The 18,413-nt window shown below is 41.0% G+C and overlaps 1 protein-coding gene across 1 annotated transcript in view; it reads right to left on the bottom strand.

The window, feature by feature from the left end:
• Nucleotides 1-8,150, bottom strand: part of LOC133541529 (fascin-2-like) — a 51,620-nt gene extending 43,470 nt beyond the window's left edge. Inside the window, exon 1 of the mRNA XM_061884981.1 lies at nucleotides 7,082-8,150. Within this exon, the coding sequence (XP_061740965.1) occupies nucleotides 7,082-7,904 (823 nt within the window). The 5' untranslated portion in view covers nucleotides 7,905-8,150. The remainder of the gene's footprint in view (nucleotides 1-7,081) is intronic.
• Between the last annotated feature and the right edge of the window lie 10,263 nt (nucleotides 8,151-18,413).

Below are 18,413 nucleotides of genomic sequence, written 5' to 3'. Positions count from 1 at the left end.
GCTGTAATTTGACCCCCTCAACATGCTTCAAAACTCACCAAATTTGACACACACGTCGGTATAGCAAACCTTCCCAACATATTAAGCAACCAATCCCCCAAAATGCAAATTGCGCTCTAGCGCCCCCTAGGAAAAAATTACAGACAAAACTGCATGTTCTGTTAGGAATGTCATAGTGACATGAAACAAAAACTCCTATGTAGGTCTGACTTAGACTCAATTTTCATACACTCACTTCTTTCAGCAAAAATCTACAGGAAGTTGGCAAAAACCCTTCAAAATAAAATGTTTGCAAAAAAGGCCATTTTTGCCTCTTTGCGCTGTAATTTGACCCCTTTAAAATGCTTCAAAAGTCACTAAACTTGGCGCACACATAAGGACTGGCGAATATTGCGATATAATGAAAAAACCAAAACTCAAAATTGCACTCTAGCGCTATTTTTGAATAAAACACTGAAAAAACTGCTCCTAGGAAGAAAACACAGACAAAATTGCTTGTAACTTCCGGTAAGAATGTCGGAGAGACATGAAACAAAAACCTCTATGTAGGTCTCGCTTAGACCTACATTTCATAGATTGACAACCCCCAACAAAAATCAACAGGAAGTTGGCAATCCCCCCTTCAAAACAAAAGTTTTGTAAAAACCGGTCACCTTTCTTCAAACATTATCTCCTCTGAGTGCGTTTGTTGTTTTGGCTTCAAACTCGCACAGGAGAGAGATTGAACCCTTCTGATTAAAAGTATAGAACAGAGTTTTGATAAGTTCTCAGGTTTTGATTTTACGCGCCTTCAAAGAACCCCTGTGCAAAGTCTCCTAAAAAATGTCATTTTTGCCTCTTTGAGCCGTTATTTGACCACCTTAAAATGCTTCTAAACTCGCCAAACTTGACACACACATCAGGTCTGGCAAAAATTGCGATCTGATGAAAAAACCTAACCCCACCCCCCTAGGAATACAACACGGACAAAATACTCCTAGGAAGAAAACACAGCCAAAACTGCTTGTAACTTCCGGTAGGAATGTCAGAGAGACATGAAACAAAAAACATTATGTAGGTCTCACTTAGACCTACATTTTAATTATTAACATACTTTGGCAAAAATCAACAGGAAGTTTGATATTTTCACTTCAATACAACAACTGCATTACTTTCACAATGCATTAGATTCTCAAAATAGTGGCTCCAAGGCGTCTTCTAACGCTTATCCGGCCATGGGTCTCAGGGGCACCAGCCAAAGGCGGACCCGACCAACGCTGCTTGCAGCTTTAATATTTTAATTAATTTTAATGTGCTGCATGTGAGTAATTAGAGTAATTGGAAATGAGCTTCTCGATGCGTAAACTCAACATACACAAACTCAACCTGGCATACGCTGATATTTATTGAGATACTTTTAGACCTGTTGGTATTAGAGAGAAAAATCACAATAACCAAGAAGATATGTGTGTTCCCAGAAGATTCCTGTTGTGTATTTCAAGATAACAATGAACCTTGGTTCTACCACGAATTGGAACATCAACGTTGAAAAATGTATTCGGGTGTTACCATTTAGTGGTCAATTGTACGGAATATGTACTGTACTGTGCAATCTACTAATAAAAGCTTCAATCAATCAATCAATCAATCAAAAAGTTTCATTGTTATTATGGTTTATGTGGACCATGTAGCGATTTGTACTGCTTACATCTGCAGTTCTTGAATAGTGTAGACTTCTGCAAGCCAGAAACATAGCAGGACTCTGGACTTTTGTTTTTGAGATTGTGCCTAATTGCAACTGTAGCAGGCACGTAAATAGCAATATTTTTTGTGAAAGCAAGGATTCTTTCATAACTGAACCTTGCGACATTTTGTTTATTAAATGCTAGCCTAACACGGATTGTAGAAACATGAGTATACAGTATGTGGTTCGAAGTTAAAGTTAAAGTTAAAGTACCACTAATAGTCTCACACACACACTAGGTGTGGTGAAATTACCCTTTGCATTTAACCCATCCCCTTGTTCCACCCCCTGGGAGGCGAGGGGAGCAGTGAGCAGCAGCGGTGGCCACGCTCGGGAAACATTTTGGTGACTTAACCCCCAAATTCCAACCCTTGACAGTAAAGAATCTCCGAAGTGGTATCCTTTATATATGATGGTACGTTAAAGAAGTAGACATTTTAAAACCAAGTATATTCAAAACTTCTCCACCCATATTAAAACAAATAGAATACTTTCAGGGTTTTTTTCACATTTACAGTAGAAGAAATATGGAATTCGACATGTATAATTTGCAGATTAAGGCATGGTAATGGTAAGTCATGGTTTCGAGTAAAGAACATCTTAGGTAATTTAAATTCGGAGGAGAAAAGTACAATTTACGGGGATATTGATTTTTGAAATATGTAAAGTAAAAACGACTATAAAATACAAACGTATTTCCGTTTTAGGAGTTAAATGGTGTAACAAGCTCAGTGATGAGTTGAAGACATGTATTTCTTTGATCAGGTTTAAGAAAGCTTTAAAAGGTGAAATAATTGAAAATGATAAAATATAGTAACAATTACTTTCATCCCATTGATTTTTTTTTTTCAACATTGATGTTCCAGGCAATCTTATTTTCAGCGAAGGTATAGGTGTGTATGATTGTGTTTTAGTAGGGTGTATGAGAGTGTTTCAGTAGTGTGTATGAGAGTTTCAGTAGCGTGTATGAGTGTTTCCATAGTGTGTATGAAAGTGTTTCAGTAGTGTGTGTGATAGTGTTTCAGTAGTGTGTTATGAGAGTGCTTCAGTTGTGTATGAGAGAGTTATAGTAGTGTGTGAGAGTGTTTCAGTAGTGTGTATGATAGTGTTTTAGTACTGTCTATGAGAGTGTTTCAGTAGTGTGTATAAGTGTTTCAGTAGTGTGTATTCAGTAGTGTGTATGAGAGGGCTTCAGTAGTGTTTATGAGAGTGTTTCAGTAGTGTGTATGATAGTGTTTCAGTAGTGTCTATGAGAGTGTTTCAGTAGTGTGTATAAGAGTTTTTCAGTAGTGTGTATGAGAGTATTTCTGTAGTGTGTGTGTGAGAGTGTTTCAGTAGTGTGTTATGAGAGTGTTTCAGTAGTGTTTATGATAGTGTTTCAGTAGTGTCTATGAGAGTGTTTCAGAAGTGTGTATAAGAGTTTTTCAGTAGTGTGTATGAGAGTATTTCTGTAGTGTGTGTGTGAGAGTGTTTCAGTAGTGTGTTATGAGAGTGTTTCAGTAGTGTGTATGATAGTGTTTCAGTACTGTCTATGAGAGTGTTTCAGTAGTGTGTATAAGAGTGTTTCAGTAGTGTGTATTCAGTAGTGTGTATGAGAGGGCTTCAGTGGTGTTTATGAGAGTGTTTCAGTAGTGTGTATGATAGTGTTTCAGTAGTGTCTATGAGAGTGTTTCAGTAGTGTGTATGACAGTGTTTCAGTAGGGTGTATGAGAGTGTTTCAGTAGTGTGTATGAGTGTTTCAGTAGTGTGTATGAGAGTTTTTCAGAAGTGTGTGTGATAGTGTTTCAGTAGTGTGTGTGAGAGTGTTTCAGTAGTGTGTTATGAGAGTGCTTCAGTTGTGTATGAGAGTGTTATAGTAGTGTGTGAGAGTGTTTCAGTAGTGTGAATGATAGTGTTTCAGTACTGTCTATGAGAGTGTTTCAGTAGTGTGTATAAGAGTGTTTCAGTAGTGTGTATTCAGTAGTGTCTTTGAGAGGGCTTCAGTAGTGTTTATGAGAGTGTTTCAGTCGTGTGTATGATAGTGTTTCAGTAGTGTCTATGAGAGTGTTTCAGTAGTGTGTATGAGAGTGTTTCAGTAGGGTGTATGAGAGTGTTTCAGTAGTGTGTATGAGTGTTTCAGTAGTGTGTGTGAGAGTGTTTCAGTAGTGTGTATGAGAGTGTTTCAGTAGTGTGTATGAGAGTGTTTCAGTAGTGTGTATGAGAGGGGTTCAGTAGCTCATTCTTTTTCTTTTCTTTTGTGTTTGTATGTGTACAATTGTTAATATGTATAACCTGTACTGTTAAACTGATCACACCATGACCCATGAATTGATTAACGTGGACCCCGACTTAAACGAGTTGAAAAACTTATTCGGGTGTTACCAATTAGTGGTCAATTGTACGGAATATGTACTGAACTGTGCAATCTACTAATACACGTTTCAATCAATCAAAGAAAACACAAAAAGGTTGTTTGATTATATGACTGAAATAAACTTATTTAATTTAATTTCATTTAATGGTCCTTTACCTTAGCCACGGATGGTTCCCTGAAAGGTGGCACAGGATGATGCTATGTGGCCAGGGGTCAGGTCAATGCATACGTCATTGCAAAGATGAGTGAGGAGACTTTGATGTGCTCGCTGGCAATTTTCCCTTTGAAATACACCGTTTAGATCAGGGGTGTCAAACTCCTTTTCGATGGGGGGCCACATGGACAAAAAGCTATTCCCAAGTGGGCCGGACTGGCAAAATCACACCGGCGTGATAACTTAAAAATAAAGGCAACTTCAGATCGTTTTCTATGTTTAAAAATGGAAACGGTACAAATCTTATTGTTGTTGTTTTTTTCTACACTTAAATGTTGCGGATAAAAGTATTCTATCTATATTTGTATTTTCTGAATAAATTATCTAATAATGTTCATCATTATAATTTTCAATCCATCAAAATAAAAAAAATATCAAAATCAAATTACAGGATGTTATTTATGTAGATTGATCATTTTCCTCGACTGACTACTAACACAGGGGTCGGGATCGTTTTTGGCCGAGAGAACCAAAAATTCCAAATGTTTTAGAATATATTTCCGCAAGAGCCATATAATATTTTTTTCAACACTGAACACAAATAAACGCGTGCATTTTCAAGTGAGACCAATTCCTACAGTATAATAAGTCTCCTATTCTTTTTAATAACATTGTTATTCTGAAGTTAACTATGGAGGGGGCGTGGTATGCGGGCCTGCAGCGAAGCGGGGTGTGCCAGGGCCGGCCTCGAAATCAGCGACAGGTGCGTAGATGGCCCACCTGGGCCTTGTTATCTAATCACCCGTCGCCCTGTTATAAGCAGCAGCCAGGAAGAGAGACAGGGTTGGGGCTGGAGCCGGAGCGCGAGCGAGAACGAAAGAGAAAAAGACAATTGCTGGAAAGCAACGGAGAGACTTATTGAAAAATGAAAAATATTGCAACCCTGAAACAGGCTCTCATGTCGGTGCTTGGTGGTCGGAAGAACCCCCGGGAGGGCAAACCCTAAACTAACCAATAATAAATAAATCACTTCTTAACCTTAATGCGACTTCTTGAACAAGTGCGGTAGAAAAAGGATGGATGGATTCAAATGCATGAGCGTGTTTTAAGTTTTGAACGTTATTTTTTTTATTACAAGTGGAATTAATCATTACTTATCGTGTTACGCAGTGTCAGCTCAGATTTATCCGAGAGCCAGATGCTCGCGAGCCATAGGTTCCCTACCCCTATACTGGTTGATGTTTTGTACTTATGTAGCATCATCTACAAAGATACAAATAATTGCTATTGCGACATCCAGTGGACGCATTTAGAACTGCTGTTTCTTTCATTCAAAATTTCAGGTTCATTTTTATACTTAGCAAACCCATCCAGGCCGGATAAAACCTGTTCACGGGCCTGATCCGGCCCTCGGGCCGTACGTTTGACACCCCTGGTTTCGATAATACTATTACCAAGTTTTAACCAAAAAGTTACGTGTATTTAAGTAAAAAACTGCAAAAACTGTTTGCAATGCAAGCGAGTATCTTACTGCGATTGACTGTGATTCATCAAAATTCAAATAACGCTTACCAAAACCAAACCCCAAAACTCAAAATTGCACTCTAGCGCTATTTTTGAATAAAACACTGAAAAAACTGCTCCTAGGAAGAAAACACAGACAAAATTGCTTGTAACTTCCGGTAAGAATGTCGGAGAGACATGAAACAAAAACCTCTATGTAGGTCCCGCTTAGACCTACATTTCATAGATTGACAACCCCCAACAAAAATCAACAGGAAGTTGGCAATCCCCCCTTCAAAACAAAAGTTTTGTAAAAACCGGTCACCTTTCTTCAAACATTATCTCCTCTGAGTGCGTTTGTTGTTTTGGCTTCAAACTCGCACAGGAGAGAGATTGAACCCTTCTGATTAAAAGTATAGAACAGAGTTTTGATAAGTTCTCAGGTTTTGATTTTACGCGCCTTCAAAGAACCCCTGTGCAAAGTCTCCTAAAAAATGTCATTTTTGCCTCTTTGAGCTGTTATTTGACCCCCTTAAAATGCTTCTAAACTCGCCAAACTTGACACACACATCAGGTCTGGCAAAAATTGCGATCTGATGAAAAAACCTAACCTCAAAACTCAAAATTGCGCTCTACCGCCCCCTAGGAATACAACACGGACAAACTGCTCCTAGGAAGAAAACACAGACAAAACTGCTTGTAACTTTCGGTAGGAATGTCAGAGAGACATGAAACAAAAAACACTATGTAGGTCTCACTTAGACCTACATTTTAATTATTAACATACTTTGGCAAAAATCAAGAGAGAGTGAGAGTGTTTCAGTAGTGTGTGTGATAGTGTTTCAGTAGTGTGTGTGTGAGAGTGTTTCAGTAGTGTGTTATGAGAGTGCTTCAGTAGTGTGTGTGAGAGTGCTTCAGTAGTGTGTATGATAGTGTTTCAGTAGTGTCTATAAGAGTGTTTCAGTAGTGTGTATTCAGTAGTGTGTATGAGAGGGCTTCAGTAGTGTGTATGAGTGTTTGTGTGAGAGTGCTTCAGTAGTGTTATGAGAGTGCTTCAGTAGTGTGTATGATAGTGTTTCAGTAGTGTCTATGAGAGTGTTTCAGTAGTGTGTATAAGAGTGTTTCAGTAGTGTGTATTCAGTAGTGTGTATGAGAGGGCTTCAGTAGTGTGTATGAGTGTTTCAGTAGTGTGTATGAGAGTGTTTCAGTAGTGTGTATGAGAGTGTTTCAGTAGTGTGTATGAGAGTGTTTCAGTAGTGTCATCAAAATTCAAATAATGCTTAATGTGAGTTTTATTATCAAGTATGAATTATTTGGGAAAGAAAAGTCAGGTCTTGTGTCGCTTTACCTTGCTTGACGGAGACAAATCTTTTATTGGCTGCTTGAAAAATTACTTGTGGATGACTTTCTTCGAGGTCAAAGAGCTCATCTTTCCCCGGCTTGGAGCACCGTCCCGAGCGCAGCGTACCCGTTGGACCCACCGGGGTCAGATATTTGCCGTCACAGTCCTTAAATGCCAGCTTGCCCGATTTCAGCTCCAGGGTGAAGCTGGTGGTGTTGGTGTTCTCCTTCACCAGTTTGCCGTCGTTACTGAGGAAGCGGCTGTCGCAGGTTTTCAGGCTGTACTTGCCGTCCTGGTACACTAAGGTGACTAGAGAGTCCACCCCCCAGGGAATGTTGCTGTCGACCGAGATCTCTCCGTCGGAAGCAGACAGATGGGCGTAACGTTTCCGTGCGACGCTGAACAGACTTGCTTGGGGGTGCAGAGCCAAATGGACAGCCCAGAGCTCTTGCTCCGCAATCACCTGGGCGAAGCAGGACAGGTAGTCGGCCGAGCCTCCAAAGTAACGCAGGTAAGGCTCCGACTGCAGCGCCCAGCGGCCATCAGACTGGGGGACGATCAGGAACCGACACTCCGGATCGGGGTCTTCGGCCCCGCATGTGATCTTCCCGTCTTTGTCGGAAGCCAGGTAGCGTCCGAGGTGGCTGCGGAGGAACACCACCTGGCCATCGTTCTCGTCCTGCTCCAAGGTCCAGATCTGCTTCTTCTTCATGCTGGTCCCCGAGGCGTTAACTTTGAAGCCGAAAGCCTCCGCCGTAAGGTAGCGGTTTTCATAGTTGATGAGTCCAAACTGGAGCTTCAGGGCTCTATTAACTCCGTTTGTGGGCATGCTTGACCAAAGTAAAGAGGTTTAGGACCAGAATGTAAAGACGTCTCTCTCCTTTTTGTGTCTTCAAGTCATAAATAAGCTCTTCTTACCTCCCTTGATGGGTTGTTTAGCACTTCTTCCGCCCGGCCACTTTCTCTCCACCAGAGCGCTTGTGCAGACACTTGCTCGCGGTTCCTTAATGAGTTGGGATTAAATCAACAGGACAAAGCACCTCAATCCAACAAGCCGCTGACGTCACATACCGGTGCACCAACTACAAATCTCCCCTCCTCGTTCTTCCGTTCCAGGATAACACACTCCAAGCTCTTTACCTTTTATTTACTCACATCTCATCTCTAATTTTTTGTCCTTTTCTTTTATTCTCATCAGCTGTCTCACGGGCACGGTTAAAGGCGGTCCCCTGCTTCTTTAGGGTCTCGCTGGCATTGTCGATCCTCCGACGACATAACCCCCCTCTTGGATTATCCTTGCTTAGATCTGTTGGTTAGCCACAGTCTAATTGGAAAATGTCCAGTGGGGAGAGGTGCTTCTTTTCTACTGTGATCATTCCAGAGATTCTTTGGATTAGATTGGTCGGTGTATTGTATTTGGTTTGCTCGCGCTCCCTAAAGACCCGCATGCACAGAACAAAGGTTTCTTTATATGAGTTGCCACTTGCTCTTTCAGCAAAACCTATATGTGAATGCCGAGATTTTTCAGATTGTGAGTTTAGCCCAGAAGAATTCGCACACGTTTGCTTTCACCTTGGTGGATTGTCAACTTTATTTCACAAATCCTCCCAAATCCCTTCATCTGCTTTTCGGTCAGCCTACAGTTGATAATAAAAGATGCGACTCCATGCGGGGATGACTTTTGTCCCAGTGCACACCAAGGACAGCCTTTGTGAGAGTATAATCAGCCTTTGTTACTCTTTGCTGTTCTTAATTATTTTTCCATACAAGCTTCTTAAGTACAATTTAAAGGTCACCTATTATGCAAAAAGTGACTGTTTGAATAGATTTTAAAGAGCCATGTGAGTCCTTTGAGGCTGTTTGAGAGCACCAAACCTGGGGAAAAATCTCATCTCCCAAAGGTTTGCTTTTGAAGTTAGATTAGATTAGATTAGATAGTACTTTATTTATTATTTATAAAGTGGGTCAACCTTCTTATTAGGGCATTGCTAGACGGTGAAATTGTATTCCGAAAATGATCATGGCCTGAATACGCTTTTTTTGTCAGCAGCTCCTTAAAAAACAGCAAAGCAGTCCTGTCATATAAAAATATCTTTGATTCACTTTTTTGCGATTTGCTTGACTCTTTGAGCTTGTGCATGCAATGTTCCCAAGAGGGCAACCTGATCAAGAGCTGTTTCTCTCTGTGGTCATTAAGCCCTCTCGTAGGCACCAAAAAACACTTGAACACTTTGCATCAGTCCATCCTAGATGAGCTCAGGCCCCAGCGAAGCCGGCGGTGTTTCTGGGTGTTGTTGATAAATGGCTTTGGCTTTGCATAAATACAGTTTTAACTTGCACTTACAGATGTAGCGACAAACTGTAGATAGATAGATAGATAGATAGATAGATGGATAGATAGTTAGATAGATAGTACTTTATTTATTCCGTCAGGAGAGTTCCTTCAGGAAAATTACAATTTTCAGCACAATCCCATTCAAGATCAGACAAACATTAAAGGGAGACAGAACAGGATCGCTGACGGGTCTGCCGGCTTCCAGCGCCCCTTACAAAAAAAAGATGAGATACAGGTATACAAGGGTGTATACAAGTTGTGGGTTTTTTGGCAGGTTTGTACCTGACAGTATGGTCATGTTTTAGTTTTTCCTCTGTGTTAGTCTTATTTCCTGTCAGCACTCTTTTTTTGTCTTTATTTCCTGCTGTTATCCCTGTGTGCTTTTTCCCCTCAGCTGTGGCCGATTGGCACCGGGCCACACCTGGTGTCAATCAGCCAGATGCTATTTAGACCTGCTTGTTCCTCCACTCTGGGCTGGATTATTATCATTACGACTTGTAGCTTCGACCGTTTGTACCTGAACTTGTAGCTGTTCCTCGTCTTCTAGTTCCTGTTCCTGGCATCCTGTTTCCTGTCCCCGTGTTCCTGGTTTGTTTTTTGCCTTAATTTTTTTAACATTAAATTATGTTTTCCTGCTCAATGCCTGCCGTCATCTCTGCATCTTGGGGTTCGTCACCAACACAATATGACATTTTTCATGACGTCATGAAGGAAAAACCTCTTTCTTCATGGACATGATACCGCCTCTGACCTGGCCCTAGCTCAACGGACATGTCTATGTTCAGCCACTACTTTGTGAATTAAGAAAGAAAACTACAGTTTAAATTCTAGCTTGTACCATGAATTGATTTACGTGGACCCCGACTTAAACAAGTTGAAAAACTTATTCGGGTGTTACCATTTAGTAGTCAATTGTACGGAATATGTACTGAACTGTGCAATCTACTAATAAAAGTTTCAATCAATCAATCAAAGCACTGCCAACAGTCAGTCAGTTAGCTAAGGATGTAAGAGCTGTACGTTTTATATTATAAGATACCCCAGCATGATTTCACTGTTAACATGAAGCTCCTGAGTAGTCTTGGGTTCAATCCCGGGCTGGGGATCTTTCTGTGTGGGGTTTGCATGTCCTCCCCGGATGAGGGCGTAATTCGACAAGTTGGTACACTTTGACAGCCAATTTAAACGCTAGAAGGGCGAAAAAAATATGAAACAATGCTTTTCTTCTATTTATTTGTCATTTAAACGGTACTATATCAACATTGTATCAGTCAACATCCTCGCAGACATTGTACAGTAGGTGATGTTTTATTATGTTTGTTGGCTCTCATGAAGTCTGCAGGGCGTAATGATGTTTTTTAATTTAAAAACAACCCCTGATGCGTTTTTTTTATTATGCCCCCAAAGCTGACCAACACGCCGGACTGTAGTCAGTTGGAAGCGTGTCTTAATGAAATTAAACAATGGATGTCCGCTAACTTTTTGCAACTTAACGCCAAAAAAACGGAAATGCTGATTATCGGTCCTGCTAGACACCGACCTCTATTTAATAATACAACTTTAACATTTGACAACCAAATGACTCGGTAAAAAATCTGGGTATTATCTTCGACCCAACTCTCTCCTTTGAGTCACACATTAAAAGCGTTACTAAAACGGCCTTCTTTCATCTCCGTAATACTCGCTAAAATTCGCTCCATTTTGTCCACTAAAGACGCCGAGATCATTATCCATGCGTTTGTTACGTCTCGTCTCGATTACTGTAACGTATTATTTTCGGGTCTCCCCATGTCTAGCATTAAAAGATTACAGTTGGTACAAAATGCGGCTGCTAGACTTTTGACAAGAACAAGAAAGTTTGATCACATTACGCCTGTACTGGCTCACCTGCACTGGCTTCCTGTGCACTTAAGATGTGACTTTAAGGTTTTACTACTTACGTATAAAATACTACACGGTCTAGCTCCATCCTATCTTGCCGATTGTATTGTACCATATGTCCCGGCAAGAAATCTGCGTTCAAAAGACTCCGGCTTATTAGTGATTCCTAAAGCCCAAAAAAAGTCTGCGGGCTATGGAGCGTTTTCCGTTCGGGCTCCAGTACTCTGGAATGCCCTCCCGGTAAAAGTTCGAGATGCCACCTCAGTAGAAGCATTTAAGTCTCACCTTAAAACTCATTTGTATACTCTAGCCTTTAAATAGACTCCCTTTTTAGACCAGTTGATCTGCCGTTTCTTTTCTTTTTCTCCTATGTCCCACTCTCCCTTGTAGAGGGGGTCCGGTCCGATGGCCATGGATGACGTACTAGCTGTCCAGAGTCTGGACCCAGGATGGACCGCTCGTCCAAAGTCGGGACCCAGGATGGACCGCTTGCCTGTGTATCGGCTGGGGACATCCCTGCGCTGCTGATCCGCCTCCGCTTGGGATGGTTTCCTGCTGGCTCCGCTGTGAACGGGACTCTCGCTGCTGTGTTGGATCCGCTTTGGACTGGACTCTCGCGGCCGTGTTGGACCCATTATGGATTGAACTTTCAGAGTATCATGTTAGACACGCTCGACATCCATTGCTTTCTTCCTCTCCAAGGTTCTCATAGTCATCATTGTCACCCACGTCCCACTGGGTGTGAGTTTTCCTTGCCCTTATGTGGGCCTACCGAGGATGTCGTAGTGGTTTGTGTTGTGGTTTGTGCAGCCCTTTGAGACACTAGTGATTTGGGGCTATATAAGTAAACATTGATTGATTGATGATTGATATATTGAACTAGTAGTTTTATATCCATAAGAGAGTCCCATATTTGATAATAGTTTACGTGTTTTATACCCATAAAATTGTTACATATGACAAAAACAAGAAAGTTTGATCATACCACGCCTAAACTGTATATATTGATATATATATACATACATATATACCTATACTGGCTCACCTGCACTGGCTTCCTGTGCACTTAAGATGTGACTTTAAGGTTTTACTACTTACGTATAAAATACTACACGGTCTAGCTCCAGCCTATCTTGCCGATCGTCTTGTACCATATTTTCCATTAAGGGTTCTGCGCTCAAAGAACTCCGGCTTATTAGTGATTCCCAGAGCCCAAAAAAAGTCTGCAGGCTATAGAACGTTATCTATTCGGGCTCCAGTACTCTGGAATGCCCTCCCGGTAACAGTTAACCTTCCTCTTGTGTTAGGTTTCTGTTACCATCTCTTATGTTAACGGGTCGGTTTTGACCCATGTTTTAAATCAGCTGTAAAATACACTAAAAACAATTATCTATCATCCAATTTGTTTCTCATCTCTTGGTTACCTTGTTAAGCTTCCTTATCCTTGAAAATATTGGTTTTAATATTTTTGGTTTGGGCCATTGGGCCTTTTTTTGTCAGTATACCCCTCCATTTCAATTTTTAAAAATGGTAAAACGAACCTCAAGAGAATCATATAAATAAAAAAAGGTTGTTGTGTTACCTAACTATTACTAAGGGGTATTAGAACACATCTCTTAAATAAATGTGTTTTGTTTATTTTTTTCATTTTAAGAATTTTAACTATAGTAACATATATGGTGTTACGGGTCAATTTCGACCCATATATATTTACTTCAAGAAAAAGGCTAAAAAGTATTTTTTTCAGCAACAGAAATCCAACATCAAACAAACAACCAATCAAGCAAATGAAACCAAGAGAAACAGATTACTAGTTCCAAAACTAATAAAAAAACAAAATCAGAGTGGCAAAAAGTGACACTTTTAGTGTCCGTCTTTTGTTTGTTTTTGTACAGGATAACAAGGTAAAATGAGAATCCACTAAAGCTCACATGATTGGGAGAGGAGCTGGCTGTCAGTGTGTTCAGTTTTGGCTCTTATCGTTGCTTTATCATCTTATTTTTATAACCGGGTCGAAACAACACCCTAACAACACCAAGGGCATAATTTCTACCAGAGCATTATATAATTTAGTGAAAAAAATTTAAATGTTTTATTTTGTTGACAAAGAGGTTCCTGACAAAGTCAAAAAGCTTTGATGCAAAAAAAATAAATGTATGTGGTGTTTTTATGCATTTAAAAACTAAAACGGGTCGAAGGTTAAAGATGCTATCTTAGTAGAAGCATTTAAGTCCCATCTTAAAACTTTTTTATATACTCTAGCGCAGGGGTCGGGAACCTTTTTTGGCTGAGAGAGCAAGTTTTTCCATGAGAGCCATATACTATTTTTTAACACTGAATACAACTAAATGTGTGCATTTTTTAAGTAAGACCAACTTTTAAGAGTATGATAAGTATATTCTTCTTTTTAATAACATTGTTATTCTGAAGCTAACCAATAATGAATAAAACAGTTCTTACCATTAATGCGATTTCTTGAACAGGTGCGGTAGAAAACGGATGGATGGCTTAAAATGCATGAGAATATGTTGTATTTCGAACGGAATTATTCTTTACTTATCGCTGTGTTTTTCAACCACTGTGCCGCGGCCCACTACAGTGCCGTGAGATACAGTCCGGTGTCCCATGTAATTTCACATAATTGGGTTAAAAATATTTTTTTTGCAAACCGGTAATTATAATCCGCAAATGTGCCGTTGTTGACTGTGTGTTCTGTCTAGAGCTCGGCAGAGTAGCCGTGTAATACTTTTCCATATCAGTAGGTGGCAGCAGGTAGCTAATTGCTTTGTAGATGTCGGAAACATGATTTGTCGTAATCAGAATATGCGGGAGGCAGCGTGTAGGTAAAAAAGTATCCAACACTTCAACCAAAAATAAACGAAAGGCGAGTGCCGCTAAAAAAAGGCAATAGAGAGGCGGAGTAGGCGAACGAGCAGCGGGGCAGGGCACGCTGGAGCCCTGCCCAAGATGGCGGCGACGAGACGAAGATGACGGCCGAGCGGAGAGGCGGCGTGTGCCGGGAGCGACGCCGCAATCAGATTCAGGTGCGTGGATCGCACACCGAGACACGAATAATGTATCTCCTCACACTGCATAAAAGGGGAGAAGGAGGAGGAATCGAGGCAGAAGGAGTTTGAGTGTCCGCAGCAATGGCTGAAGAGGAACAGGAAACAAGACACGAGAGACGAGGAGCGAGAGAGTGAGAGCGACGACGGTGAAAAAGACATCTATTATTGAAAAATAAAAGAGTCAAACCTGCTAGAGAGATGTCCTTCCTGGGTGGTCAGTGGAACCCGAGGGGCGACAGGGAAAGTCGTCCACAAAGGCATTGAAGCAAAACGAAACTAAAATTGAACTGGCTGCAAAGTAAACAAAAACAGAATGCTGGACGACAGCAAAGACTTGCAGCCTGCGGAGCAGACGGCGTCCACAAAGTGCATCCGTACACGGCATGACAATCGACAACGTCCCCAGAAAGAAGGAGTGTGTCCGCACAACTTAAATAGTCTTGCTTGCGAAAACAAAGCAGGTGCGGGGAATAATAGCATTCAAGGAACACATGAAACTGCTACAGGAAAATACCAACAAAGGAGGAAAAGCCACCAAAATAGGAGCGGAAGACACAGAGGAAAAAGCCCAAAAACTCAAAATAAGTTACAGTATGATGAGACAGGTGGTGACAGTACACCTACGTTGAGACAAGAGCTATAGCGATGCATGATTGGTTATGGTTTGAATTCATATCCAACAATTGCGAGAAGGAGTTTGTATTGTCAGTATCGGCTTCTGAGTTTCATTTTTTTATTTTTTCTGTTGGTGGTGTGCCTCAAAAATTTTTCAATGAAAAAAAAAAGGGCCTTGACTCAGAAAAGGTTGAAAATCACTGACTTATCGTGTTAAGCAATGCCAGCTAAGATTTATCTGAGAGTCAAATGCAGTCATCTAAAGAGCCAGAGGTTCCCTACCCCTGCTTTAGCCTTTAAATAGACCCCTCTTTTAGACCAGTTGATCTGCCGTTTCTTTGCCAGGTTTGGTGGCCATGGATGAAGTGCTGGCTGTCCAGAGTCGGGACCCAGGGTGGACCGCTCGCCTGTGCATCGGTTGGGGACATCTCTGCGCTGCTGACCCGTCTCCACTCAGAATGGTCTCCTGCTTGCCCCGCTATGGACTGGACTCTCACTATTATGTTAGATCCACTATGGACTGGACTCTCACTATTATGTTAGATCCACTATGGACGGGACTCTCACTATTATGTTGGATCCACTATGGACTGGACTCTCACTATTATGTTAGATCCACTATGGACTGGACTCTCACTATTATGTTAGATCCACTATGGACGGGACTCTCACTATTATGTTAGATCCACTATGGACTGGACTCTCACTATTATGTTAGATCCACTATGGACTGGACTCTCACTATTATGTTAGATCCACTATGGACTGGACTCTCACTATTATGTTAGATCCACTATGGACTGGACTCTCACTATTATGTTAGATCCACTATGGACTGGACTCTCACTATTATGTTAGATCCACTATGGACTGGACTCTCACTATTATGTTAGATCCACTATGGACTGGACTATCACTATTATGTTAGATCCACTATGGACTGGACTCTCACTATTATGTTAGATCCACTATGGACTGGACTCTCACTATTATGTTAGATCCACTATGGACTAGACTCTCACAATATTATGCTAGACCCACTCAACGTCCATTGCACCGGTCACCCACATCTGCGGTCCTCTCCAAGGTTTCTCATTGTCATCCCATTGGGTTGAGTTTTTCCTTGCTCTAATGTGGGATCTGAACCGAGGATGTCGTTGCGGCTCGTGCAGCCCTTTGAGACACTTGTGATTTAGGGCTATATAAATAAACATTGATTGATTGACATATATAAACCTACAGTACTCTCTTTACATTTTGAAGTACCCTTTGAAGGCCTACTGAAATGAGATTTTTTTATTTAAACAGGGATAGAAGATCCATTCTATGTGTCATACTTGATCATTTCGCGATATTACCATTTTTTTGCTGAAAGGATTGAGTAGAGAACATCGACAATAAAGTTCGCAACTTTTGGTCGCTAATAAAAAAGCCTTGCCTTTACCCGAAGTAGCAGACGATGTGCGCGTAACGTCACGGGTTGTAGGGCTCCTCACACCCTCACATTGTTTACAATCATGGCCACTAGCAGCAAGAGCGATTCGGACCGAGAAAGCGACGATTTCCCCATTACTTTGAGCGAGGATGAAAGATTTGTGGATGAGGAAAGTTAGAGTAAAGGACTAGAAAAAAAATAATAACATTTTTTTTTTAAAAGGCGACTGCACTGGGAAAGATTCAGATGTTATTAGAAACATTGTCTAGGATAATTCTGGAAAATCCCGTGTGTGCTTATAGTTTTACTATTGTTTTAGTGAGATTTTATGGTACCTGAAAGTCGGAGGGCTGCAGTGACCGCCGGTGTCTCTGAGGGAGGCCATATGGAGTGAAGTGAAATGAATTATATTTATATAGCCTTTTTCTCTAGTGACTCAAAGCGCTTTACATAGTGAAACCCAATATCTAAGTTACATTCAAACCAGTGTGGGTGGCACTGGGAGCAGGTGGGTAAAGTGTCTTGCCCAAGGACACAACAGCAGTGACTAGGATGGCGGAAGCGGGAATCGAACCTGCAACCCCCCAAGTTGCTGGCACGGCCACTCTACCAACCGAGCTAAACCGCCCCAAAATTGGAGGGAGCCAAGAAAGTCACAGCCGCCTCTTTGACAGCTGCTGCAGGAGGATGCAAGCTCCGCTCATGTCTCCGGTAAGAGCCGACTTAATATCACAATTTTCTCACCCAAACCTGCCGGTTGACATGTGGTAGAGAAACATGTTCGCTTGACCGCTCTGTTCCATATTAAAGCTTCACAACAAACAAAAAAACACCGACTGTGTTTTGGTTGCTAAAGGCAGCTGCAATCCACCAACAGCATTCTTCTTTGACGTCTCCATTATTAATTGAACAAATTGCAAAAGATTCAGCAACACTGGTCTCCAAAATACTGTGTAATTATGCGATTAAAGCAGACGACTTTTAGCCGTGAGTGGTGCTGGGCTAAAATGTCCGCTCCAACCAATAACGTCACAAACACGTGTCATTATTCCGTGACGTTTTCAACAGGATACCTCACAGGAAATTTAAAATTGTAATTTAGTAAACTAAAAAGGCCGCATGTGTTGCAATGTTAATATTTCATCTTTGATGTATAAACTATCAGACTGCGTGGTCGGTAGTAGTGGCTTTCAGTAGGCCACGAATCGTTCATCCTCGCTCAAATTAATGGGGAAATCGTCGCTTTCTCGGTCCGAATCGCTCTAGCTGCTGGTGGCCATGATTGTAAACAATGTTCAGATGTGAGGAGCTCCACAACCCGTGACGTCACGCGCACATCGTCTGCTACTTGCGGTACAGGCAAGGCTTTATTATCAGCACCAAAAGTTGTGAACTTTATCGTGGATGTTCTCTACTAAATCCTTTCAGCAAAAATATGGCAATATCGCGAAATGATCAAGTATGACACATAGAATGGACCTGCTATCCCCGTTTGAATAAGAAAATCTCATTTCAGTTGGCCTTCGAACAGAAATGTTTCCAAAGTGCTGCACAGCGATATTAAAAACAATAGTCAAATTTAATCCTTAGCTCCACCAATGACTGAATAAAACCACAACATAAATATAAAACCAATACAAAAAAATTTAACAAATAAATGATTAAAAACGACTTTAAAAAGCGTAAACCCAATTAAAATAATAAATAGAAATCACATTTTTAAAAACACAGAACTATAAAACTCACGTAGCGTTAAAAGCCAAATAATTAAATGTGGGTCTTAAGACGATTCCCATGTTTTGTCACTAGAGGGAGACATTGCACACATTACACATTTTAGGTAGCTTTGCATCAATTAGTATAGTTGGCTGTATTTGGTCATAGAACGAGGTGCAATGTATCTTTTTGTAGTTTTTCCTTGCAAATATAATTAAAAGTGAGTTTGTATTGAAAAAAAAATCAAACTGAGTTTGGAGGTTCAAGATATGTTGGCCAAAAAGCTTG

Source organism: Nerophis ophidion, linkage group LG23 (genome assembly GCF_033978795.1).
Source record: "Nerophis ophidion isolate RoL-2023_Sa linkage group LG23, RoL_Noph_v1.0, whole genome shotgun sequence".
Lineage (NCBI taxonomy): Eukaryota > Metazoa > Chordata > Actinopteri > Syngnathiformes > Syngnathidae > Nerophis > Nerophis ophidion.
Note: the sequence above shows the minus strand (reverse complement) of the source record. Positions and strands in the feature narration are given on the sequence as shown.